Below are 20282 nucleotides of genomic sequence, written 5' to 3'. Positions count from 1 at the left end.
GGCACAGGCTTTGGGGGCTGGGAAAGGGCGTCAGAAAGAGACCAGTGAAAAAAACCAACGTAGGTTCACTGACGTCACCCTCCTGCTCAAGGTCAGTTACAATTCAAAGGTTAAGTGTGTTTTACAGGAGTCTCTATTCTAATTAAAGTTCTCGCTAAGAATCAAGAACACGTGATGTCGAAAGCTGTACCTTTCCCAAGGCAAGCTGCCTACAAAGTGAAGAAATCCTGAGTCTCGACCATTTAAATTAGGAAATTCATGTTAAAAGCAGAAGCATTTCAGGATAACTGTGGAGCTCTCACATTTTGCCTGTGCATCTGGGGACAGACTCTTAGCTTAAGACTGATTAGGAAGAGGAAAAACCAAGCAAACCCAAGCAAGGGGTCTCTGGCCCGTGATTCCAAGAGCGCGTCTGGGGTCTGCTCCGGGAGAGGCAGGAGGCTGCCTCCCACGCGTGGCCGCAGCGCCTGCCCCGGCCCCGGAGAGCTGGGGGACGGCCGTCCCAGGCCCTCACCACTCGGCGACGCTCCTGTGCGCCCGGATCACTGACGTCTCGATGTCGACGGGGTGATAGCGCATGCCCCTCAGCTCCAGCGCCTCGTCCAGAGACCCCACCACGTACAGCGCGTCGTGTCGCTCTGCGGACAGCACAGTTCGCCCGTCTCAGCACGGCACGCGGTGCCGACGGCTGGCGACTCAAACATTGCCCGACGACAGCCTCCTGCCACGCTCGGCCCCCCGAGACTCAGAGAAGTTACGCCCACGTCTGAATACGTATTTAACAACAACTTTACTATCTCTGGAAACGAAGCAGCAGCTACAGGGGCTCCCAAAACTTCTGACGGCATCTGGCCAGCCTGCTGTGGCCGAGGGACTTTGAAAGCTTGGGGGGCCGTGTGGGGAGGGCCCAACAGATGGCTAGTGAGACGTGCCCACGGCTAAGCCTGGGGGGCCCACAGCCTCTGCCAGCAACCCTGCATCCTCCGCAGAGGCTGGGGTCCAAGACCAGTGAAGGAAAAACAGTAATTTTCAGAGAAAACCGTGTCAGGGCACCTAGAGACAGGAGCTCCTAGCGAGGGGCGAGGTGAGTCAGCGGGGACCCCCAAGATGCCGCCCGCACGGGGCTCAGGTGCCGGCGTGGGGCTGCACAGGGACCCCTCACCTCCGCTGGCGTCGGTGAGCTCTGTCCTTCGGAGGAAGCCCAGGAAGCCCGTCCTTGCCCAAACGGTCTGGGTGTCTCCGAAACTCAGCCGGGCACTGAAGTGGTCCGCGTGGAGCCCCTCCTCCCCGTAGACCGTGTAGTACCCCGTGGCGCTGTGCGGGCTGCTCACCCAGACCTGGGGGCCCAGGGGACGAGGGGGTCAGTCGCCACGGTGCCAGGCACTGTCTGTGCCGATTCACGGCAGCAACGCCACAGCACACGGGGGCGGGGGCGGGGACAGAGCGCTCGAACTAAGTTACAACAACAGGCACGGAAAGCAGGCAAGTGACTGTCCTCCTTCAGACGAACCGTTCCCCTCCTCGGACCCCGGAGAGACGCCTGTAGGACAGCGATGTACACAGCTGACAGTAAGAAAGAACCTGCACGTGCACATGCACACAGGGCCAGCGAGAGTCGGGGCGCAGACCCACCCGCACGTGGGCTAACGGTGCCCAGAGCGTCACGGGTCCCCAGGGCACCCTTCTAAAGCCAGGGCCCTCCAGGGCCCACAGGCGGCTCCCGACTGACTACCAGGCTCTAGGTACCCCCCGAAAGCAGGGTCCGAAAGAGGAGACAGGGCGGCCACATGGGTCCCAGCCTGGGGCAGACCTGCCAGGACTGTCTTGGGACCCACTGCTGCCCTAACAGGCCTGGGCCCAGCTGGCCAGGAAGGGGATGGCACGGGGAAGACCCCAGGCGGAGCACACCCAGCCCTGGGACTGGGACACCTTTCCTGGCCGATGCGGCATGAGCCCCGGGCCCACCCATGCCCTCGTCGCAGCTGGTCAGGGACTGGGCAGTGTGTGAGGACACCCTTGGGTGCTGCCCTCAGCAGTGCAGGATGCTGGCCCCCAGGCCCGGAACTGGGAGCTGAGACCATTCCCACTGTAACAGGCCAGCCTGGACACCCAGCCTCCACTTGCCACCAGGTACTGGGTCCCACCTGTCCCGTTACTCTAGACCAGGAGCTGTACGCAGGCATACCAAGGACTCCAGCACAGCCTGTGTCCTGGGGCAGTGAGGACACCCCGCCCCGTGTCCCCAGGATGGAGAAGTCCGTCCCTCTTAGCCATGGGGTCTGCCCTGTGCTGTCCCTCACTGGGGGCCGCAGGGACTTCTCTTCGAGGGGCAGCTGTTTCCTCCACGGCTGCCGGTTCCTGCGAGGCTCCTTAGGCCACCCAGTGTCTGCAACTCAAGGTTTCCCTCTGCTAGGGGGGTAGCAGGGTGGGGGGCTTCATCCCAAGGGCAGGACCCTGAAATCCTACCCAGGGACTGGGTCCAGGGGCACAAACACTGGGGGAGGCACACAGCTTCTGACAGATTCCCCAAAGCACGTGCGACCCCAAGGTTCAGAACTCCCGAACCTGGGGCAGAAAGGCGAGGAGGGTACGGAGCGGCTCCGGGGGTGCGCGGGGCTCTGCAGCCTCACCTCCCCCAGGCGCGAGTCTCCAAGGGGCCCTCTGGTCTCGGTGTGGGCAATGATGACCTTCACTCCAGGCAGGATCTGGAAGGAGAGCCGTGCTCGGGTCAGAGGCCGCACGGCCCTCCTGATTCAAGCGCGCCAAAGCAACGTCCTTCGAAGCTGATCCAAAGGATGTGACACGTACACTGGGCTGATCAGGCTCGGGAGCCAACCTAAACCTGACTTTGAATTTTAACAGAAGAGATTTTAATAGAGAAAAATAAATTCTGAATCTTAGCAAAATCACCCAGTTCCTGAGAATGGACCCTATTTTGGATGGCAAGAGGGGTCGAGGGGGTCTTTCTCTGAGGCCCCCTGTGAGGGCTCACGAGTGCCGGGGGTCCACATGCCTCGGCCGTGTCCCCCCACCGGCCCCCCTGAGCCCCCGGCTCTGGATGGAAACCTGGCCCCCAAGAGGCCTTCCTGCCCCCAGACTCAGAGTGGGGCAGCTGCTGAGCGCCGGCTCCGTGCCCACCAGGGGCCGTGAAGACTCCAGGGGAGTGTGCCTCGGGTCCAGGACCTCCGCCGGGCCTGCGGGGCCTCACTGGGCTCAAGTCAGACCACCTGGCTGCTCCTGGACACCTGTTCTGTGTCCTCAGTTTCCCCAGGTATAAAACGGGAGGTGACAGTGGAGACCTCCAGGCAGTGGAGGAAAGGACGAGGGGTCACAGGAGGTCGCCATGGCCAGCGCCAGACCCTCCTCTCCTCGTGCTGTCCCCACAGCCCTGGTGGGACCGTTCTGTTTCCCCAGATGCTGCTGAGCCTCCGACCTCTCACCGTGTGGCCCACCCAAACCCTGAAGCCAGAGCTCTTCCCAGGACCCAGGTCCGTCAGCCCCAATTTATCATAACAGAGAAATATGGGGGGAAAGTCCATCAAAAATGGACGCAGAGCCGTATGTGATAGGAAACAAAAAGGCACCAGAAAGCATTAAGAATTGCGTTTGCAGAAAGGACAATGCGGACTGCACACGGGGCGTTTCTGTGCGCGTGGGGAAGGACAGGAAGGGAGCCCTGGCCTGTGCCCACCGCCTCCCCCTCCAGGGTCTGTGCCTTCCTTCCCAGGCCCCACGCCCACCTGCCCACGAGAGCGCCCTTCTCTCCTCCTCCCCTCCCCCCAGTGCAGCTCCCCCACGCAGGCCTCCCCGTGGCCCCAGGACCTTTGCGCCAGCTGAGCCTTCTCCCCCGGTCTCTGCTCCTCCTCTGGGGCGGCCCCTGCTGGTGCACAGCCCCCGCTTGCCCCTCCCCCGCATTCACCGCGGGCCGTCTCCCTGGAGGCAGCTGTGGCGCGCGCTCGGGCGAGCGCGAGCAGAGCAGGGGCTGTGCCGAGCCCTCCTCTGGTTGTGCAGCTGCAGAGGGAGCCCCGAGGCCGGGGGCTGGGCGCAGGCCTTCCCCACCCCATCACATTGTCTGAGGGTTCCTGGGGGTCTTCTTCCTTCCTCTGAACCTCCCCTGCTTCTGAGAACGTCTGTTCTCCTGGCTCTATGTCTGCTGACCCCTCACGGTGGCTCAAAGTTTTTCCCTGGGTGCCCTCAGGTGGTCTCACAGCCCCACCACCTGAGCCCACTCTGGGCTCCTGAGATTGCACCAGGCCTGGACTGCTTTAATGGTAAATTGCCACCGTGGTGGGGACCACTTCCTGGCTGTCACCTGAGCCAGGGGCTGAGTTCTTCCAGGCCCCAGTGTGCTGCTCCAGGGCCGCCATGAAGGCAACAGGCGCCCCGTGGCCTCAAGACCCAGCAGTGCAGCTCCTTCTAGGTCTCTGCACCTGAGGTCCTCCCTTTTTGGAACTGGAACTCAGATGTAGACGTAAAGACTTAGCAAGTGTGTGTGTGTGTGTGTGTGTGTGTGTGTGTGTGTGTTTTTGCAGCGAGGAGAGGCCTCTACGTCAGCCCAGCCCAGCCCGACCACAGGGGTCTGTGCTCACTGAGAGCACCTCCCAGGACGATGTAAGGATGGAGGCCCAGTCCCCTGCACTACCTTTCCAGACTCTGTCAATGGCAGACTGTGCGGAGAACCCCGTTCCACCAAACGTACCCTAAAAATTAACAAGGGAAAAATTTCAGAATAAAATTTACTACACAGACAACAATCTCTAAAAAGGCAACTCACAAGGTGGTCAGAAATTGATTATCACTGCGACAGCCAGTCCGTTGACAACAGCCAAGCCTTTAGCCTTTTGATCAGGACCTTGCTGTGACCTTGGAGCAGTGACTTCGGGTGCGTGGCTCACCAAGCACTGCTCAGGGCAGGAGCTGGCTCTATGTCCTCGGGGGGCCCCTGGCCAGCTGGCCTCGCCCCCCAGGAAGCTCCACCATGGTTTACCTCAAGCTGCATTTGAGGATCCAGAACTGGGACCCAGCTCCAAAGCTGGGAGGGACCCCGAGCCGCAGGTACACACCGTGGCCCCCGGGACATGTCTGCTGACGTGATGCCTCTGTCCTGCCCAACGACGGGCTTACTTGTTTTCTACCCCATAAAAAGCCACGTGTCAAATGCTCGGTCACTCTTGGAAGGTCATTCCCTTCCTGGTCGCGGGAATGACTGATGAAGGGAGGACACAGGGACACAGGGGAGGCCCAGGCTGCCCGGGGGCCCGGGTGCTGTTACCTGTCGTGGCGCAGTGCCCTCATGTCCACGTAGACGGTCGTGGGGTCCGGGCCGGCCGTGCCCTGCAAGGGGAGCAGCAGAGGTATGTCCACTCGGGCCCCACGCCGTGGTTTCCAGGGGCATCGCCTCCACACGGGTGCAGCTGGGGGACGGCTCCTCCGGCCGGGGGGGTGGGGTGGGGCCAGGAGGGCAGCTGCTCTGCTCCCAGCAAGAGTCTGCCCTCCTGCAAACATCTACAAGGCTTGGTACCACCGAGGGAAACCTCCCGTAACGCTGAAGGAAGATGTCAAGTCAAACAATTTCACATTTCAGTCCTGATAGCTCTATCCCCGCTGGTCTCTGAGAAAACACCGCTATGGGTTTTGGGGCATTTCCACGCACCATGCTCGCTCCGACCTAATTCTGAGGGCTGGGCACGGTGAGGCCCCACCAGGGATTTGCCAGAATGACGTCCTCACTCTCTCTCCTCTCATCTGACAGCTGACATTGGCCCTGATTACAGGACAGCACGTTCCTTTTCATTAGTTAAAGAACGTCAAGTTACACGGACACTCCGCCCCGGCGTCATTCTCTGAAGATCCCAAAGTTACCTATGTCTGCCCTGGAATGAAAACGGAAATTTTTTCATTGAGACTAAACACAGCCCTTCCTCCAGAGGCAATTTATTAAAATGAAGGTTAAATGCTTCTGAAAATACTTTTTGTCTTAAATTCAGTTACAAAGGAGCTTCTGTAATATGTCAAATAACATCCACTGTGAGCAGAAGAAACGCGTATTTGTCTGGAGTTCACGAGAGGCCACGTGAACTCATGGGAAGCACAGAGGCACCTCGAGGTCGAGGTCAAGGTCGTACCTGCTTAGCCAGCTTTCCCAGCCTGTTGGGCTGACAGAAACAAAGGAGGCCAGCAGAGGGAGACAGGGAGGAGAAGCCACAGGAAACACAGAGAGCACAGGCACGTGAGAAACACAGCTGAGAGAGAGCGAAGTGCATCACTGCATCTCAGAGTGCAAACCAAGGACTTCCCAGCAAGACTTCTGCCGCCCATGTGCTGATAAGCAACACAGATGCCATCGCGTTTCCAGGAAGGAGGGCCCAGGCTGCCAGACGCTGAGCAGACAGAAGGGCTGCGCTGACAGCCACCAACCCTGCGCCAGCAGCCGAGGTGCAGTCACACTGCCTACAACGGGAGGACCTCACGAGGGACCACCCTACTCCTCCTGCCACTCAGCAAGGGTCCGAGCGAGGCCTGGGCGTCTCCCCGAGCGAGATGGTCAGCCATCTCCATTGTGGAGAGGCCGTCGCAGGAACACCAGGACAACAGGACGCCAGACTCTGCAGTCGAGACCCTCCCTGTGTCCGGCAGGCACTGGCCAGTACGGGCTCGGGATGAGGAACTGTGGTTCCCCTGAGGCCTTTCCTCCCAACAACTCCTGAACGTGGGTGCGTGAGCATGCAACGTGGTTTAGAAAGAAGTGGGACTGAGGTACTAGTAGGAAATCTGGAAAACAGCCAGAGTCACCTGAAGAAGCAGTAAACAGCACTGCACTATAGTTAGCTGTTCTGAAACTTTGTTTCCTTTTAATAAGTAAAATATGTTAATGTTCCAAAAATGAATTCTGGGCAATATAAACGATCACACTCGTTAATGTTTCCATGTAAAATTGCTAGACGTCTTAAAACCAATTAGCTTCCTCTCTCTTTAGAATATTAACCGCGCGCCACATCCAACTGAGAAACTCTTCCAGACGATAGTCACCGTTCCAAACAATTTTAATTTTTCCAAATAAGTCTTTGTTCATCAAGAACAGAATCTCTTTTAAAGTAAAATGCTCAGCTCTCAAAGCTAATGTGCTATTTGGAAAACGCAACATCAAAGGCTGGGGGGGACAGGAAAGGACCCAAGGAGGGCGGAGAAGCGCGGCGCGTGCACGTGGCGCCCAGCGGGAAGCCCTGCCGCCTACCTGCAGGCAGATGGCCACGTTGACCCTGCAGCCGAATGTGGTGCTCACGGCGCGCGCGGGCAGGCCCAGGTCCCTGAACAGCTTGGAGAAGGACTGTGTGAGCGCGATCCTGGGCCGCTCCTCGGCCACCACCATGCAGGTGCGCACGCACGACAGGTTCACGCCCTTCATCTGTGGGAGGAGTGGGCGCACACGGCCGGGTCTGAGCGTAAAGGCCAAGCCGCTCGAGCCCCGCCTCCTCGGTTCCGTCTCCCCCGCTCCGCCCTCTGGCCCCGGCCCCTGAGGCCTCGGAGACCCTGCGGTGCGCTCCGACCCAGGGTCGGACCCACCCTGCCCTGCGCCCACCCCACTCTCCTCCCAGGAGGTGCACCACGGGTGTGTGTCGGAGTGTGGGGGGGAGCTCGCAGCAGGGGGCGGGGCGCCCCGGGAGGGTTTTCGGTCGCTGGGAGAGGTCCGGGGGTCTCTCCAGGCCCGGCCGGCACGCACCCTGAGCACCGCCGTCTGCGCGCCCAGGCCGCGGGCGCACGTCTCCATCACCGAGTAGGAGCAGAAGGTGACGCGGGCCTTGTACTGGCTGACAGCCCACAGCCACAGGGACGCGTTGGCCTCCAGCTCCGGCGGGGGCACCAGCACCGACTGGTGTCCCGAGTAGACGCTGTGACAGCGACAGGGGCGGGGTCAGCACGTGTGCAGGCGCCTCTCCCCTCAAGGACACTGCCCTTCCCGGCAGAGCCCACCCTTTCTGCTCTGGCCGAGTGGGGCTTTCAGTAGAAAACTTGGGGGCGCAGGTCCCGCCACCAGCACTCAAGGATCCAGGGTCGCTGTCAGGGACGGCCCAGCCGGCAGGGACGGGGTTCTGCTTACAAAGATGGGTTCCTACTTCCCTGTTCTGGATGGAATTAGTAGTAATGGAGAGTGTGCACTTAATAAAAAGGCATTTTTACTCTTTTACTCAATTTCAGACCCGAACTCCAACCCACCCAACACCCACACAAACCAACCCACTCACACGTGTATCCTCCGCTAGGTGGGCATCAAAAATGTACCTTAGAAAGGGGGCGTCTAAAGAAGCAATTCAGCCGGGGGTGGGGTAAGGAGTGGGGGGATTCTACCCGCACACTCACCTGCACACTCACCCTCCACTCACCTGCACAGACACCACAGGGCAAAGCCGAGGCCACAGTAGGGGTCGAGGCAGATGGCGATCTGCCTGGAGGGGTACAGCTCACACTGCAGCTTGATGGAGCGGCACAGGGCGCTGGTGGCTGCGTGCGACATCTTAAGGAGTGAAAGGAAAGCTCTGCTCAGTGACGTGAGGGAAGAGGGAGGGCTGACGGCAGTGCCTGCCGCCCACAGCAGCCGGACACCTTCACTTCCTGAAAGGGTGGCTGGCCCAATCCCACATACGCCAGTCAGTACCCAGGAATGGCACGCTGGGAATCTTCTAGGCGAGCGTTCAGGGTAATAAAGGATTTTAATGGAGCGTCTGGTGCCTGCTAACGTGACAGACTCATCCAAGCCACCTGGTCCTCGAGGCCAGAGAGTCATGAATCAGAGAGTTCAGACGTTACCATAAAACATCAAAATACGCATTACTCTCAGGCTAACCTAATGTGCGGGTTTATTGGTATTTAACACAAACTTTAAGGAGCAAAACTGCTGCTTTAAGCTCTGGGAGGAGGAAGGGCCTGCACAGACCTGCAGCCAACACCTCTCTGCCCTTTGCCCACCCACTGTGTCAGGGGCCGGAGTGGAGGGGAGCTCCAGCCAGAGGACCCACCTTCACACCCGCCAGGATCCCCGTGGTCGACACGCTGAAGTCCAAGTACGCGAGCACGTCTGGGGACGGGGGCCTGAAGATGCTGGCCACCTTCTTCTTGGGTATGTCATCTGTCGGTCAGGAGACACGGGTGGCGTGGATGCTAGCTCAGGCTCTCGTGGAGAGAGAGGAGGCAGGACGCACCTGGGGAGCTGGGGAGCTCAGAGCAGAAGTCAGGCTGCGGGAGAGCAGGCCGCGTGTGTACGCAGGGAAGGTCACGTGGAACGGACCCTCGCCGACCACGCTGAGCATGTGGTGATGGGGACGGGACGAGGTGGACACGGAGGGCTGGAGATGGGCCGAGGGAGCCCCACAGGAAAGCTCAGAGGAGCGGGGACTTGGCCAGGGTCCCAGGGCCTGTGATGGAGCCAGGATTACCGACATTTCTGTGCATAGTGAGTGCTAAGGATGGGCCCCCAGGGCTCTGGGTGCTTCATCGCATTCCTTCAGGACCGTGAAGTGGGCACAGCACTGACCGCACACAGGTGAGGTGAGGCGAGGCGAGGCGAGGCGAAGGCAGGGAGCGGGTGAGGTGATGGGACTCCCCGGTGCCCATCTGCTCCCGGGCCCACCCCTGGGCGCCCCGCCAGCCGCCCTGGACCAGCTCCCCGTGCCTGTTGCTGGTATCAGGCAGGTGGCCACTGACAACACGGTCCCTGACTTCCTCTCGTGGGCAGTGCCCTGGTGGGCAAGGACAGGCACCTCTACCCACCAGGCGCGACGGGGAAGGAGGGACCCTTCTCTGCTTGCCAGCTGGCACCCATGTGGCCATGCGCCTCGAGTTACCGATGGAGCCTGCAGGGTGCTGCTGGTTTGGGGTGTCTTGATGGCTGACCCAACAGGCCAAGACAGAGGGGCCCACAAGCATCTTCTGGGGCGTGGGAGCACGCATCCATGAAGGGGACCCAGGACGGGTGTGTGTGTGCTGTGGCACCGTCTATGTCCCCACAACTGCCAACGGCTGCGTGGTCATGAAAGGCAGCGAGAGGAGCTCGTCCACAGGCGCCGGGCCTTGGAAGGACCTCCGCTCCCCACCAGCCGCCCTCCGTCCTGCGCGCCCGGCTCTAGGCTCGAGCTGGTGGACACAGGCTGTCAGGCACCCAGCCGGCGAGGCTCCTGTTAGTAGCCTCTCACCATTCACTGAAGCTGCTAAGCTGCTCTTAGCCCACCTTTATGTTTACGTGGCGACAACGCAATCCCTACAACAGAGGAAGGAAAGGGGGCTGATCCTGGTGGGGCCGGCGAGCGCACCAGCGCAGCGAGGATGCGCACCTGTGTCTAGAATGGTCGGCCAGGTCCTGACGTCCACGGCGGCCAGTGCTTCTTTGGACTTGAGCAGCCGCGTGATGGCCTGCGTCGTGAGTACGCACGCAGACTTGCTGACCTGCAGGGCACAGGGGTTGAAGGCACAAGTGAGACTCGGTGCCTGGGAGCAAACTGCACACGGGCCCACGGTCAGGTCCGCCCTGCTGGCCGTGGTGCCTGCCTACCTCCACGATCATCTTGACGGTGGGAAGTGTGGTGGTGAGGTTCTGGGGGTGCGGGGGCCGCACGGTGACGGGCACGCAGCCGCAGTACAGGCAGCCGTAGAAGGCGGCAATGAGGTCCACCCCTGGGGAGACACATGGTCAGAGGGCATCAGCGGGTCAAAGGCGGCTCCCCACGTCCAGTGCCGTGGATCCACGAGAAAAACCAGGGGCCTCACCTGCTGTGCTTGAATAAAACCACCCTCCTCCACACTAACAGGGTGTGCACCGAACAGCGCTGTTACGGAGGGACAGAGGGCTACCCCTGCTGCAGGTCACCCCCCGCCCAGACACGGGGAGGCCAGGAGGTGGGGGGGGGCACAGTCACGGCCCAGAGGAGGCCATGGAGGGCGGGAGGCCCATGCCCCTCACGCGGAGCAGCGCGCCCTGCCCGCCACCTGTGCGTCGGGATGAACTGCGGGCGGGTGGGCGAGCTGCCCACCCCGGAAGCCCCGCACCTCTCGCGTGCCTCTGCGCCCTGACGTGGGGGGCCTGGCCGCTTCTCCAGGGAGGCCCACACCCCCGGGGATGGGCCAGGATGTCCCCGCCCCGCTCCCAACCCCGCGCCGAAACGTGGGACCACTCGCTGCTCCTTCAACTCTTTTATGTGTTTCAAGTTCTCCATAATTAAAACCGGGGGGAACTGTACCACACTTAAAACCCATCTTCCCCTCTTGAACTCAGTCCGACTTGAGAACACCTGAGCCCCACACCCTGGAGACTCCTCCAGATACTGTCCTCAAATCGCAAGGCCCTGCCTGACATCACCTGGCTACAAGACACCAGTCTCAGGCTGTTTTGATTCCAGGGTCAAAATAAATACGCGACGTTTAACCCAGCTCATGGGTTTCAGCAGATTACAAGCTCACGACGCTCCGTCAGGGCCAGGGGTGCTCAGCACGGCCATCTCTAGGGGCCTGAGCCCACCCACCGGGGACCACCCATCTGCGCTGCGCTTGTGGGCAGCTCAGGAGACAGAGCCAGCGGGCAGGCCGACACGCGGGCGCGCGTCCTCGCACCCCGCAGGGCCACTCTGCCCAGCGCGCCACAAAGGTATCACCAAGCTGAACACAAGAAAGCGCCGTCAGCAACTCACTTCCACGAGCTCACGCAGCTCCTGCCGTCCCTGCGTGTGCGTCTCCTCTTGTCCTGGCATCACCAGGCGAACATGCGGGGCAGCCCTGTGCCTGCCCGCACCCCACCTGTCTGCAGCTCCCAGAGAGTCACCCCAGGGCCACACACCCCTGAGGAGAAAGGCCTGGCCCCTCGCAGGAAATCAGGAAATGCACGACACGCACGCGCGCGCACGCACACACACACACCCCGGTGTGCATCTGCAAAACACCTGCACCCATTCCCAGCCTTCAAGCAGGGTGGGATCTGCCCTCCAGCTATTAATTATACTCTCCACCTGCTGGTAAGGTCGTAAATTCAGTACTTCACCAAGCATTTTCCTTTATTCACTAAAAATTTTTTATAAACAGTGTCAAACATGCCCCAAAGGGAGAGAGGCGTCGGGCCTCCTTCCGTCTTTTCTCCTATTCTCCTGTTACTTCAGCGTCCCTCACCCCCAGCATGTCCTCACGCTGCACGCCTGCAGCTGCAGCCCTGAGCCCCAGAATGGCTGTGGTCCTCCCAGGCTCTCCGCCTGGCGTGGACGGTGATGGCCGGGGCTCCCGAGCGGCTGCGTCCCTGCCTCATCTCGGCCGGGGTGATGTTTGCCTCACGCTGAGCCCAGGGAGACGAGAAGAGTGGGAGCTGCAATCAGTCCTGGAGAAAAATGACCGCACGTTCCCGGGACCGGAAAGAGCAGAATAATTGTAATGCCAGTGGGAGTTCTGGAGCGTCCAAGCCAGCACGCATCCGTGTCAAGAAAGAAGCCGGGCCGCCAGCTCGCCCTGGCTGGCGGGCAGGGAGCACTCCACGGCAGCCCCCTGGGAAGAGGCCCCCAGGTCCCACAGGCAGAGAGAAAGCGCCCAGTACAAGTCGTGTCCTGCCAGACGCACTGAAAAGAGACGGTACCCAGAACCTGAGTCAGGAGTTCCAGAAGCATGAAAAAGAGGGAGAAAAGGCAGCAAGGAAAAAGAACATTTCCCTGAGATGAAGATTAAGTGGGCAAGAAGTGAGAGAGGACCTAGACCCAGGCATTTCCCAGAAAAATCCCTGAGCTAGAACCAACAAGCTTCCAGGCAAAACAACAACAGACTTATAACGGGGGGAAAAAAGAAAACCACCTACAACCCTGGCGAAGCACCCACCAAGCCAGAGAAACCTGTGATTCCTGTTCCAGCTAAGGCCCAGGCCGCCAGGGAAAGGGAAAGGGAAAGGTCTTCCGAGTGCCCACCACCCGTGCGCCAGACGCAGGAGAAAAACATCCCCTAACAGCCAAGCAGCAAACTCCCAGAACCAAGACCCCAAGACAAGCCAGGAGAGGCAGAGCGGGCGCCGAGCGGGTGAGACGGAGCCGACGGTGAGGAGGGGCTGTAGGGGCCGCACTGGGCAGAGTGAGGGGATCCCACAGGAGCCAGGTGGCCCCGGAGGGAGCAGGGAGGACTGGGAGCCCCCAGGAGGCCCAGACGTCCCGACTGGGGAGGCGCAGGCATCTTGTTCCCACGACTGTGGGTCTGATCAGAGAGCAGGGCGAGGGACGGAAACCGTTCACCCACTCACCGGTGCCAGTGAGCAGCCATGAGGGTTTGGGCCCAGCAATCCAGCCCAACACAGAGAGGCCCACGGAGTGGGGCTCGGGGCTCAGGATGCGGGGCACAGAAGGAGGCGGGAGGAGGGGGTTCCGTGCGGGTGGCCCGGGGGCCAAGTCCCACACAGGTACAAGGAAAAGAATCGGGGCAGATCGTCATCTGTCCAGACAAAGACAGCAGATAAGAACTGCAGCCCATTTTAACATGCGCTAAAATGCATTAAGAAAATGATGCAAGATACGAACGAATAACCAAAATCAGAACTAGAAAAAAGAAGTGAGGAAAGAAGTAGAAACTATAAAAAATCATTTCAGAAACGAAGATGGAACTAGAAGGAGCCCAAGAGCAAACAAGACAACGGGCACAGAAACCACGAAGAGGAGGAGACTGGAAACTCAACGGAGACACTCCTGGGGAAAACGACAGAGAAGACCTAACACGTGGGCCACGGGAGCAGGAAGGAGATGCGAAGAAAATCAAAGCAAGGGAAGAGACAGAGAAAAGACTACAATTCTAGAAAACTTCCTTGAAATTAAAAAAAAAAAAAAAAGATGTGCAGCTTCTTATTTAAAGATACCTTATACATTGTATGGCATTGATGGTATAGTGGTGAGCGTAGCTGCCTTCCAAAGATACCTTAGCTAAGAGAACGCTGCCCTGTAATAATCAATGTTACAACCATATGCCAGACTTTACGAAGGGAAAAAAATGTCCTTTTGGCACCTAGAGCAAAACAGCCAGTGACTAATAAGAGAAAGAAAATTAGATTATCGTCAGACTTGATGCTTAAGGCCAGGAGAAAATGGACACATATTTGAGAGGCTCAAGAAAAGAAAATGTGAGTCAGGGATTTTTTTATCTAGCAAAACAACTTTCATTGCGCAGTGTACAGACTGTTACCAACAAGCAAGAACTCAGGGGATACTGTTCCCATGAACCCTTCCTGAGAAACCAATTAGAGAACCAGCGTGGCAGAAAGAGACTGAATGCAGTCACCAGTGGACTGAGGGTGAGGAGAGGCCGGCTTTGCAGGCCCCCAGGCTCGCCCGCCCCGGTGACAGAGAGAGCACAGCTACAGGGAAAACGGGTGGAGAAAGCACGTGTGAAAACATTTAAGCTGCTTTCAAAAATCACACAGGTGGTCACGTATTACTACCGTTATTTTGGGGGTGCTGCTTGTGACACAGGATAAAGCAAGTGAGTGATCTTGGGATATTTGAATTCTATCGCCTCCCATCCTGGAGAATCAGGATTCTCAGTAGGGAAGAAGGGAGACACAGGCATAAAGCAGACAGAACGTCAAGAAGGGTTCAGTAAAACCCTGTAACCCTGAATCTGATCGGGTACAACAGTATGAACTCATGAGGCACTGCCTGTCTCCGAGATATAATTATTATACTCATTTTAAATCAGAGCTCTGTTCAAGGAAAGGGCCAATGGCCAGCGGCCAGCCCAGGAGGGACGAGCCCCTGGCCCAGACTGGTGCTGTGAACACCAGGCTCCACGGAGAACTGGCCAGGGCACCTGGTCCCAGCAGACAGCAGGAGGCATCAGGACGGGAGGTCACACCCGAGGACGTGGGAGTAGCTCCCACTAGAGTGCGACAAGAAACAGAATTCATTTTATTGATAGAAGGAAAGAAGCAACACTTACTCTACCTTTCACAGCTGAATTCTACCACTGGGTGACCAGATACTAACGAGAAGGGGAAGTGTCTGTTTATAGTTTATGGCTGACAAGTGAAAAAGAAAGGACAGAGTTAGAACACCACCGTTTAGTGACCCTTAAAGCGTTAATGAATGCGGGACAGAGAATGTCATTGGCTGCCAAGTGTGCTAATTCTGCAAAAGAAAGAAATAGCCCGACAGCGCTTAGGGTCTTGCGAGGGAAGCAAGCCCGAGTCTGACCGGGGTTCCCTGTGGGAGCCCAGGAGCGGCTGCCCGGCCCACACGGAGCCACTCCAGACGGCAGGGATGCTCCAGGGCCACAGAAGAGTCGGACGGGGGCAGCCTGCAGGTTAAAGGAAACTTAGGCACATATCAGATTTAAAGAAAATTGGCAGACTAAACTGTGATGGCTAGGACGCTCATCTGGGTGATCAAACTATAAAGAAATGGAAGAAGTGGTGACCACAGAGGTCAGGACAGAGGCTACTTTTGGAGGATGGAGGAGGTGGCTGGGACAGGAAAAGCAAAGATCCATTTCTTGACCTGGTTGGTGGTTACAAGGGTGTTTGCTTTCTAGCAATAAAACAGAGGGGAGAGATGCGGGAAGAACAGCCAGATGAAAAAAGCAAACAGAAAGGAAAGGCTGCACTAAGACAGGCAAGAGTGGACTCACAATTACATTCAAGTGCTCACAGGGGTGCAGGCACGCGTGACGGGAGCGCAGGGTGGGCACGGGCAGAGGGCAGGCTGGCAGGGTCCTCACCTGGGGGGTAGACCAGGGCCACGTGGGCCCCGGTGGTCAGCCTGGCCTTCTCCATCAGAGCAGCGGCCACTCTCTCAGCCTTTTTGTGCAGCTGGATGCAGGTGGTGGTGCTGGTGACTGTGCCCTAGGAAAGCAATCGTGGGCACTGCTGAGCGGGGGGCGGGGGACGACCCATGGACACTCCGCGCACAGCCCGTGTCTGAGCCCCTGTGGTCAGGAACCAGGACAGGTGCCACCCCAGACCCGTCTGCAGTCTTCTCAGAGCCTGGTCGCCCACCACAGTCAAAGACTTGGCGATTGAAGAAAACCCTTTTGGCCATTATGATAAAATATTTTAAATGTAACAGTATTATAAAGAATAACGTAATGAATATCCAGCTTTTCATTATCTAGTATTTTGCTACGTTGTTTCAATGTCTCTTTTATAAAATAAATCATCACCACTCTGCATACACCCCCAATTCCATCCTCTCCCTCCCTAAAAGCAACCCTTATCCTGAATATAAACACACATAGGTAAATGATAAACAATAAATACACACCCCTAAACTGAACCCTGATGCACGTTCAGGCACCCCATCCACCAGGTCCCGGGGCCTGGGTCGCTGCAGGCTGCTCTTTCAGGGAGCCTGGGCGGACGAGTGGCTGGCGGGGCGCCCTGCACCTGGGTCTCTGCGGAGGAGAGCTGGGCCAGGGGCCAGCTCCGAGCTAACCCTCCCTCCCCCTGCAGACCCGAGTCAGGCCTCACAGCTCTCTCGGCCCTTCTCAGGAGAAGTAGGGCGCCACTCGGCCTAACCACCACCAGCCTCCAGGACAGCCCGGTGCAGCCTCCAAACCCCTCACTGCTCCTCGGCCGGGGCCCCACCACGCAGGCCCGGGGGCTTTGCACAGCAGGTCAGACTCTCCTCACACCCAAGCCGAGGTACAGAGCGCCATGCCGGGCACTCGCCGGGAGCCCAAAGGCCCGGAGCCCCGCCAGTTCCCAAGGCTAGGGGCCACCTCGTGCCAGGGACACCACCTGCCAGGCACAGGCCTCCTCCCGGGTCGAAGGCCGGCATGTCCTTGGAGACCTAAGGACAATTCAAACCTGAGAAGGTTGACAAGCCAAAAGAAGTGCAAAAACTTACAAGTTTTTGGAATGCACCTGGAGAAGGCCAGGTGGTCTTTTGTTGGTTCCTCCTGAGCTCTGAGTTTTAAAGACGATCATGGGGTCTTCTGGGCTGACCGTGCTCCTGGTGGCGTCTCTGGACACGCCCACCCACAGCCCCCTCCTCCCTGGTAAGCGCCCCATCCGCACAGGCGCTCAGCCCCCACGCAGGCCACCCTCGATCCCGCGGGCCTGCCTCTGACCACCCCCTCACATGCGTCCACGTCCCCACGTCCTCTTCTCTGAATGGTCATCTCTCACCTGGACCACGGCCCCCTGGCCCGCTGCTCCCGCCCTTGCCCTCTTACAATCCAGAGGAATTGCTCAGAATCACGGGCCCCGTCACACCCCTCACAGCTCACGCCTGGGGTCAGCCCAGTGCCCCGGCCTCGCCGCCTCACAGCCCCGGCTGCACTGATTTTCAGCTTCTCACCACGAGCTGACTTTATCCTGGTCAACTGTTACTTATTGGCTTTAGAATTCCATCAGCCATGAAACAAATGTCTACTGAACGCCTTCCAGATCTGCAGATACACGTGAACCAGGAACACGGCACCTCTCCTGAGCACTGGTTTTCTAGCAGGAAGACTTAGCTCACTGTCTGGCGAAAAGGGGCCTTTTTTGTCTTCTTTAACACTGCATATGTAGCAGGCATCAATAATATTTCTGAATGAAGGAACAGTGGCCAGTAACGAGCAGTACTGAAAGCCAGGCTGGTGTTTCTCTTCGTTTTTTTTTGGCTGCACCATGCGGCATGCACGATCTTAGTTCCCCAGCCAGGGATTGAACCTGGGCCCCCTGCATTGGGAGTGCACAGACTTAACCACTGGACCACCAGGCAAGTCCCAAGGCCAGTGTTTCTAAGACGTCAGAGCGCAAGCGTCCTCGTGGGCCCAGGAGCGCCTGACAGCGAGTCATGCAGGGTTTTCATTGTTATTTTTCATGTTTTCATAGTTTGTCTCCTGGCCCGCAACTTACAGTTTCTCCTTTATACCCTAGAAGCTCCTGGTATCGTGTAACGCCCACTGAAAGGCACCCAGGATCAGGGCACCAAGCAGTATTTGTCATGTTAAAGCTATCAACAAATGTAGAGAGTCTAAATTCTTAATTTTTACAAAATAAACATTTCCTTTTAGTTCACTTAGGAGTATTTACATGCATACTATTCATAATCAAAAGACAAGGTAATGAGAATTTTCCTGTTAAATATAAAAGCCACAGAAAGGCAACTGTGTGGCTTGTGTGGAAGCTGAGGCTTCCAGAGAGAGAAGCACGCCAGCCGGGGCCTGGGTGCCAAGGCTCGCTGTTCTCCAAACGTGAGGCCTCGAGCCTGAGTACCACGGCTGGAGACAGCCCGCGGCCCCTCACCTACGCGGGCAGCGCGTGGCCTCCAGGAGTGGGCGGCCTCACCTTGGCATTCAGCAGCAGGAAGAGCAGGTGCTCGGGCGTGCTGTGGGCCCGCCACTGCAGCACGTCGGGCAGGAACAGGAACTGCGGGGTGCGGAGAGGGTGCTCAGCCCTGGCGGCGCCCCACCTGCCAGGGAGGCACACCCCCCACCCCGCCCTCCCTCCCGCCCTTACCTTCCTCGCCTGGTCACTGTCCTCCAGGTGAGACAGCTCCCTCCCCGAGGCCTGGGCGATTCTCCTCCCAGCGACCAGATTCCCAACGATCATGGAGGCTGGTCCGACCTCTAGAAAACGAGGAGGGGTCGTGAGTGAGAGGTGGGTGACGTCTGATAGGCAATCATCACACAACTTTTTATTTGAACAGGCAGGCATTTAATTCTTCACTACGATACAGGTGTTCGGGAAACCAGCTACAAGGGTTATGCTAAGTGACAGACAGAATCTCTCTCTTACAAACAAGCCAGATGAAGACACTCACCACACGGCAGATGCCCTGGGGAGATATGATTAGACCTCAGCCACAGCTTAAAGTATTTACCTCATTGTTTTACTGGTTGTGTTTCATTTAATGGTATTTTATGTATTTAATAATCAGCACAGGTTAGCATTTACTAAAAATTTACATAACCAAAGGAATGGAAAACTGTACATAAGAGTTAAACCAGGGAAGGGAAGTTGACCGTTTGTCGGGGCTCCCAGGTCCCGTCAACCCGGTGACTGTGGCTGATGACAGAGCCGAGTAGCGGCACGCGCAGCGCCCACAGCCCCCGTGGCCTCGGCGTGGCCAGCCGCCCCACGGCACAATGGCGGCCACGGCGGTGCTTTAGATTCCGGCTCCAGGGCTGCTCTTGGGCATCAGTTCCGCCCCCAGGGAGCAGCCTCCACAGCTCAGACGCCACGCCTGAATCCAGTCCCAGGGTGGGTGCTAACCGGCGGGGGGAACCCCCATGCTGGGGACGTGGGGCGGGGCTCTCCTTCTGGGGGGGCAGGAGGTGGGGACCGACCCGGTGTGCCGTTCGTTCGCCCTGGCTCTTAACCCCGACCCCAGAGACGGAGCGTTCAACAGGGCTGCACCAGTTAAACACAAGCGTAGTTGCCGCAGTCTGAAGACGGAGCACACGTGTTGCGTGATGTACACTAACCTGGCTGCTTCTGGCGAGGCTTGGGAAGGTTGGTAACACACGTGTGAGGGCACATCAACACGTTACACGGGTGCAGCATCCCCTCCAGAAAGCGCTGCTTGGTTTCAGAAACGTGAATCCCTCCTAGAGGGGCCTTGGGCAAGGTGTTCGCAGGAACCAGGGCCAGACAGTACACGCCCACCTGGTGGATGCTGTCGATGGCCTGGAAGGGGGGGCATGAGACGGGGAACTGTGACCTCTGGGACGTTTTGTTAGAAGAGAAACATGGCGAGACGAGTGTGCATTTCCTATCACTTACACACACGTGCTGTGTATGTGCACAATCGAATATAAATCTGTAACTGCTCACATTAAAAAAAAGCCGTAAAAGCAGTTAAGTGACTTCCTGTGGGAGAAGCAGTGAACAGCAAGGCAGAAGCTGGACTCCTCGGAATACACCTTGCTTTCAAATTTGGAACCATGGATATATTTTACACACAAAAAACTTAAAATTTAAAAAAGCAATCCCTAACTGAAAGTAAAATAAAACAAATGAACTCAACCGGAGTGGAATCAGGTTGGTGGCACAGCCCCACAGAGAGAATCTACTTAGAGTGACTTTAAACACAGGAATTTCATTAATCCAGTCCCACGGGCAAAAAGAATTGAAAAAACATCTTAAGCTGCACTCGGAAATGTCACACTTGAGAGGTAGTGTGGAGACGGTTATTTGGAGACTGTGGTGTGTGCAGAGTGGCCTCAGGACATGAGTACTTCTGCTGGAAGTATCACCACTGCAATTTTTCATTGTGGAGAAAGATCGGTGACTTAAGAAAAAACCCTGAGGTCTCGAGCTGGAACTAGCAGCATAAACTCATGATGCAGGTAATCTTGTAAGC

The 20282-nt window shown here is 57.8% G+C and overlaps 1 protein-coding gene across 12 annotated transcripts in view; it reads right to left on the bottom strand.

The window, feature by feature from the left end:
• DIP2A (disco interacting protein 2 homolog A) overlaps positions 1-20282 on the bottom strand; it is a 90479-nt gene that overhangs the window by 2149 nt on the left and 68048 nt on the right. For 8 of the 12 annotated variants that reach the window (XM_059921773.1, XM_059921776.1, XM_059921774.1 and 5 more), the window contains 16 exons: positions 19405-19606; positions 18437-18546; positions 18266-18346; positions 15709-15832; positions 10544-10665; positions 10326-10437; positions 9015-9124; positions 8382-8512; positions 7721-7889; positions 7235-7405; positions 5273-5334; positions 4988-5131; positions 4643-4700; positions 2631-2705; positions 1163-1337; positions 515-638 (listed from right to left, as the gene is read on the bottom strand). In XM_059921773.1, the coding sequence (XP_059777756.1) occupies positions 515-638; positions 1163-1337; positions 2631-2705; positions 4643-4700; positions 4988-5131; positions 5273-5334; positions 7235-7405; positions 7721-7889; positions 8382-8512; positions 9015-9124; positions 10326-10437; positions 10544-10665; positions 15709-15832; positions 18266-18346; positions 18437-18546; positions 19405-19606 (1970 nt within the window). Of the gene's footprint in view, positions 1-514; positions 639-1162; positions 1338-2630; positions 2706-2726; positions 2847-4642; positions 4701-4987; positions 5132-5272; positions 5335-7234; positions 7406-7720; positions 7890-8381; positions 8513-9014; positions 9125-10325; positions 10438-10543; positions 10666-15708; positions 15833-18265; positions 18347-18436; positions 18547-19404; positions 19607-20282 lie in introns of those variants that run through there. The other 4 variants (XM_059921778.1, XM_059921781.1, XM_059921783.1 and 1 more) reach the window with 3 other exon arrangements.

Source organism: Balaenoptera ricei, chromosome 4, assembly GCF_028023285.1.
Source record: "Balaenoptera ricei isolate mBalRic1 chromosome 4, mBalRic1.hap2, whole genome shotgun sequence".
Taxonomy (NCBI): domain Eukaryota; kingdom Metazoa; phylum Chordata; class Mammalia; order Artiodactyla; family Balaenopteridae; genus Balaenoptera; species Balaenoptera ricei.
The sequence above is the reverse complement of the archived record's forward strand: the minus strand, read 5'-3'. Positions and strand labels throughout refer to the sequence as shown.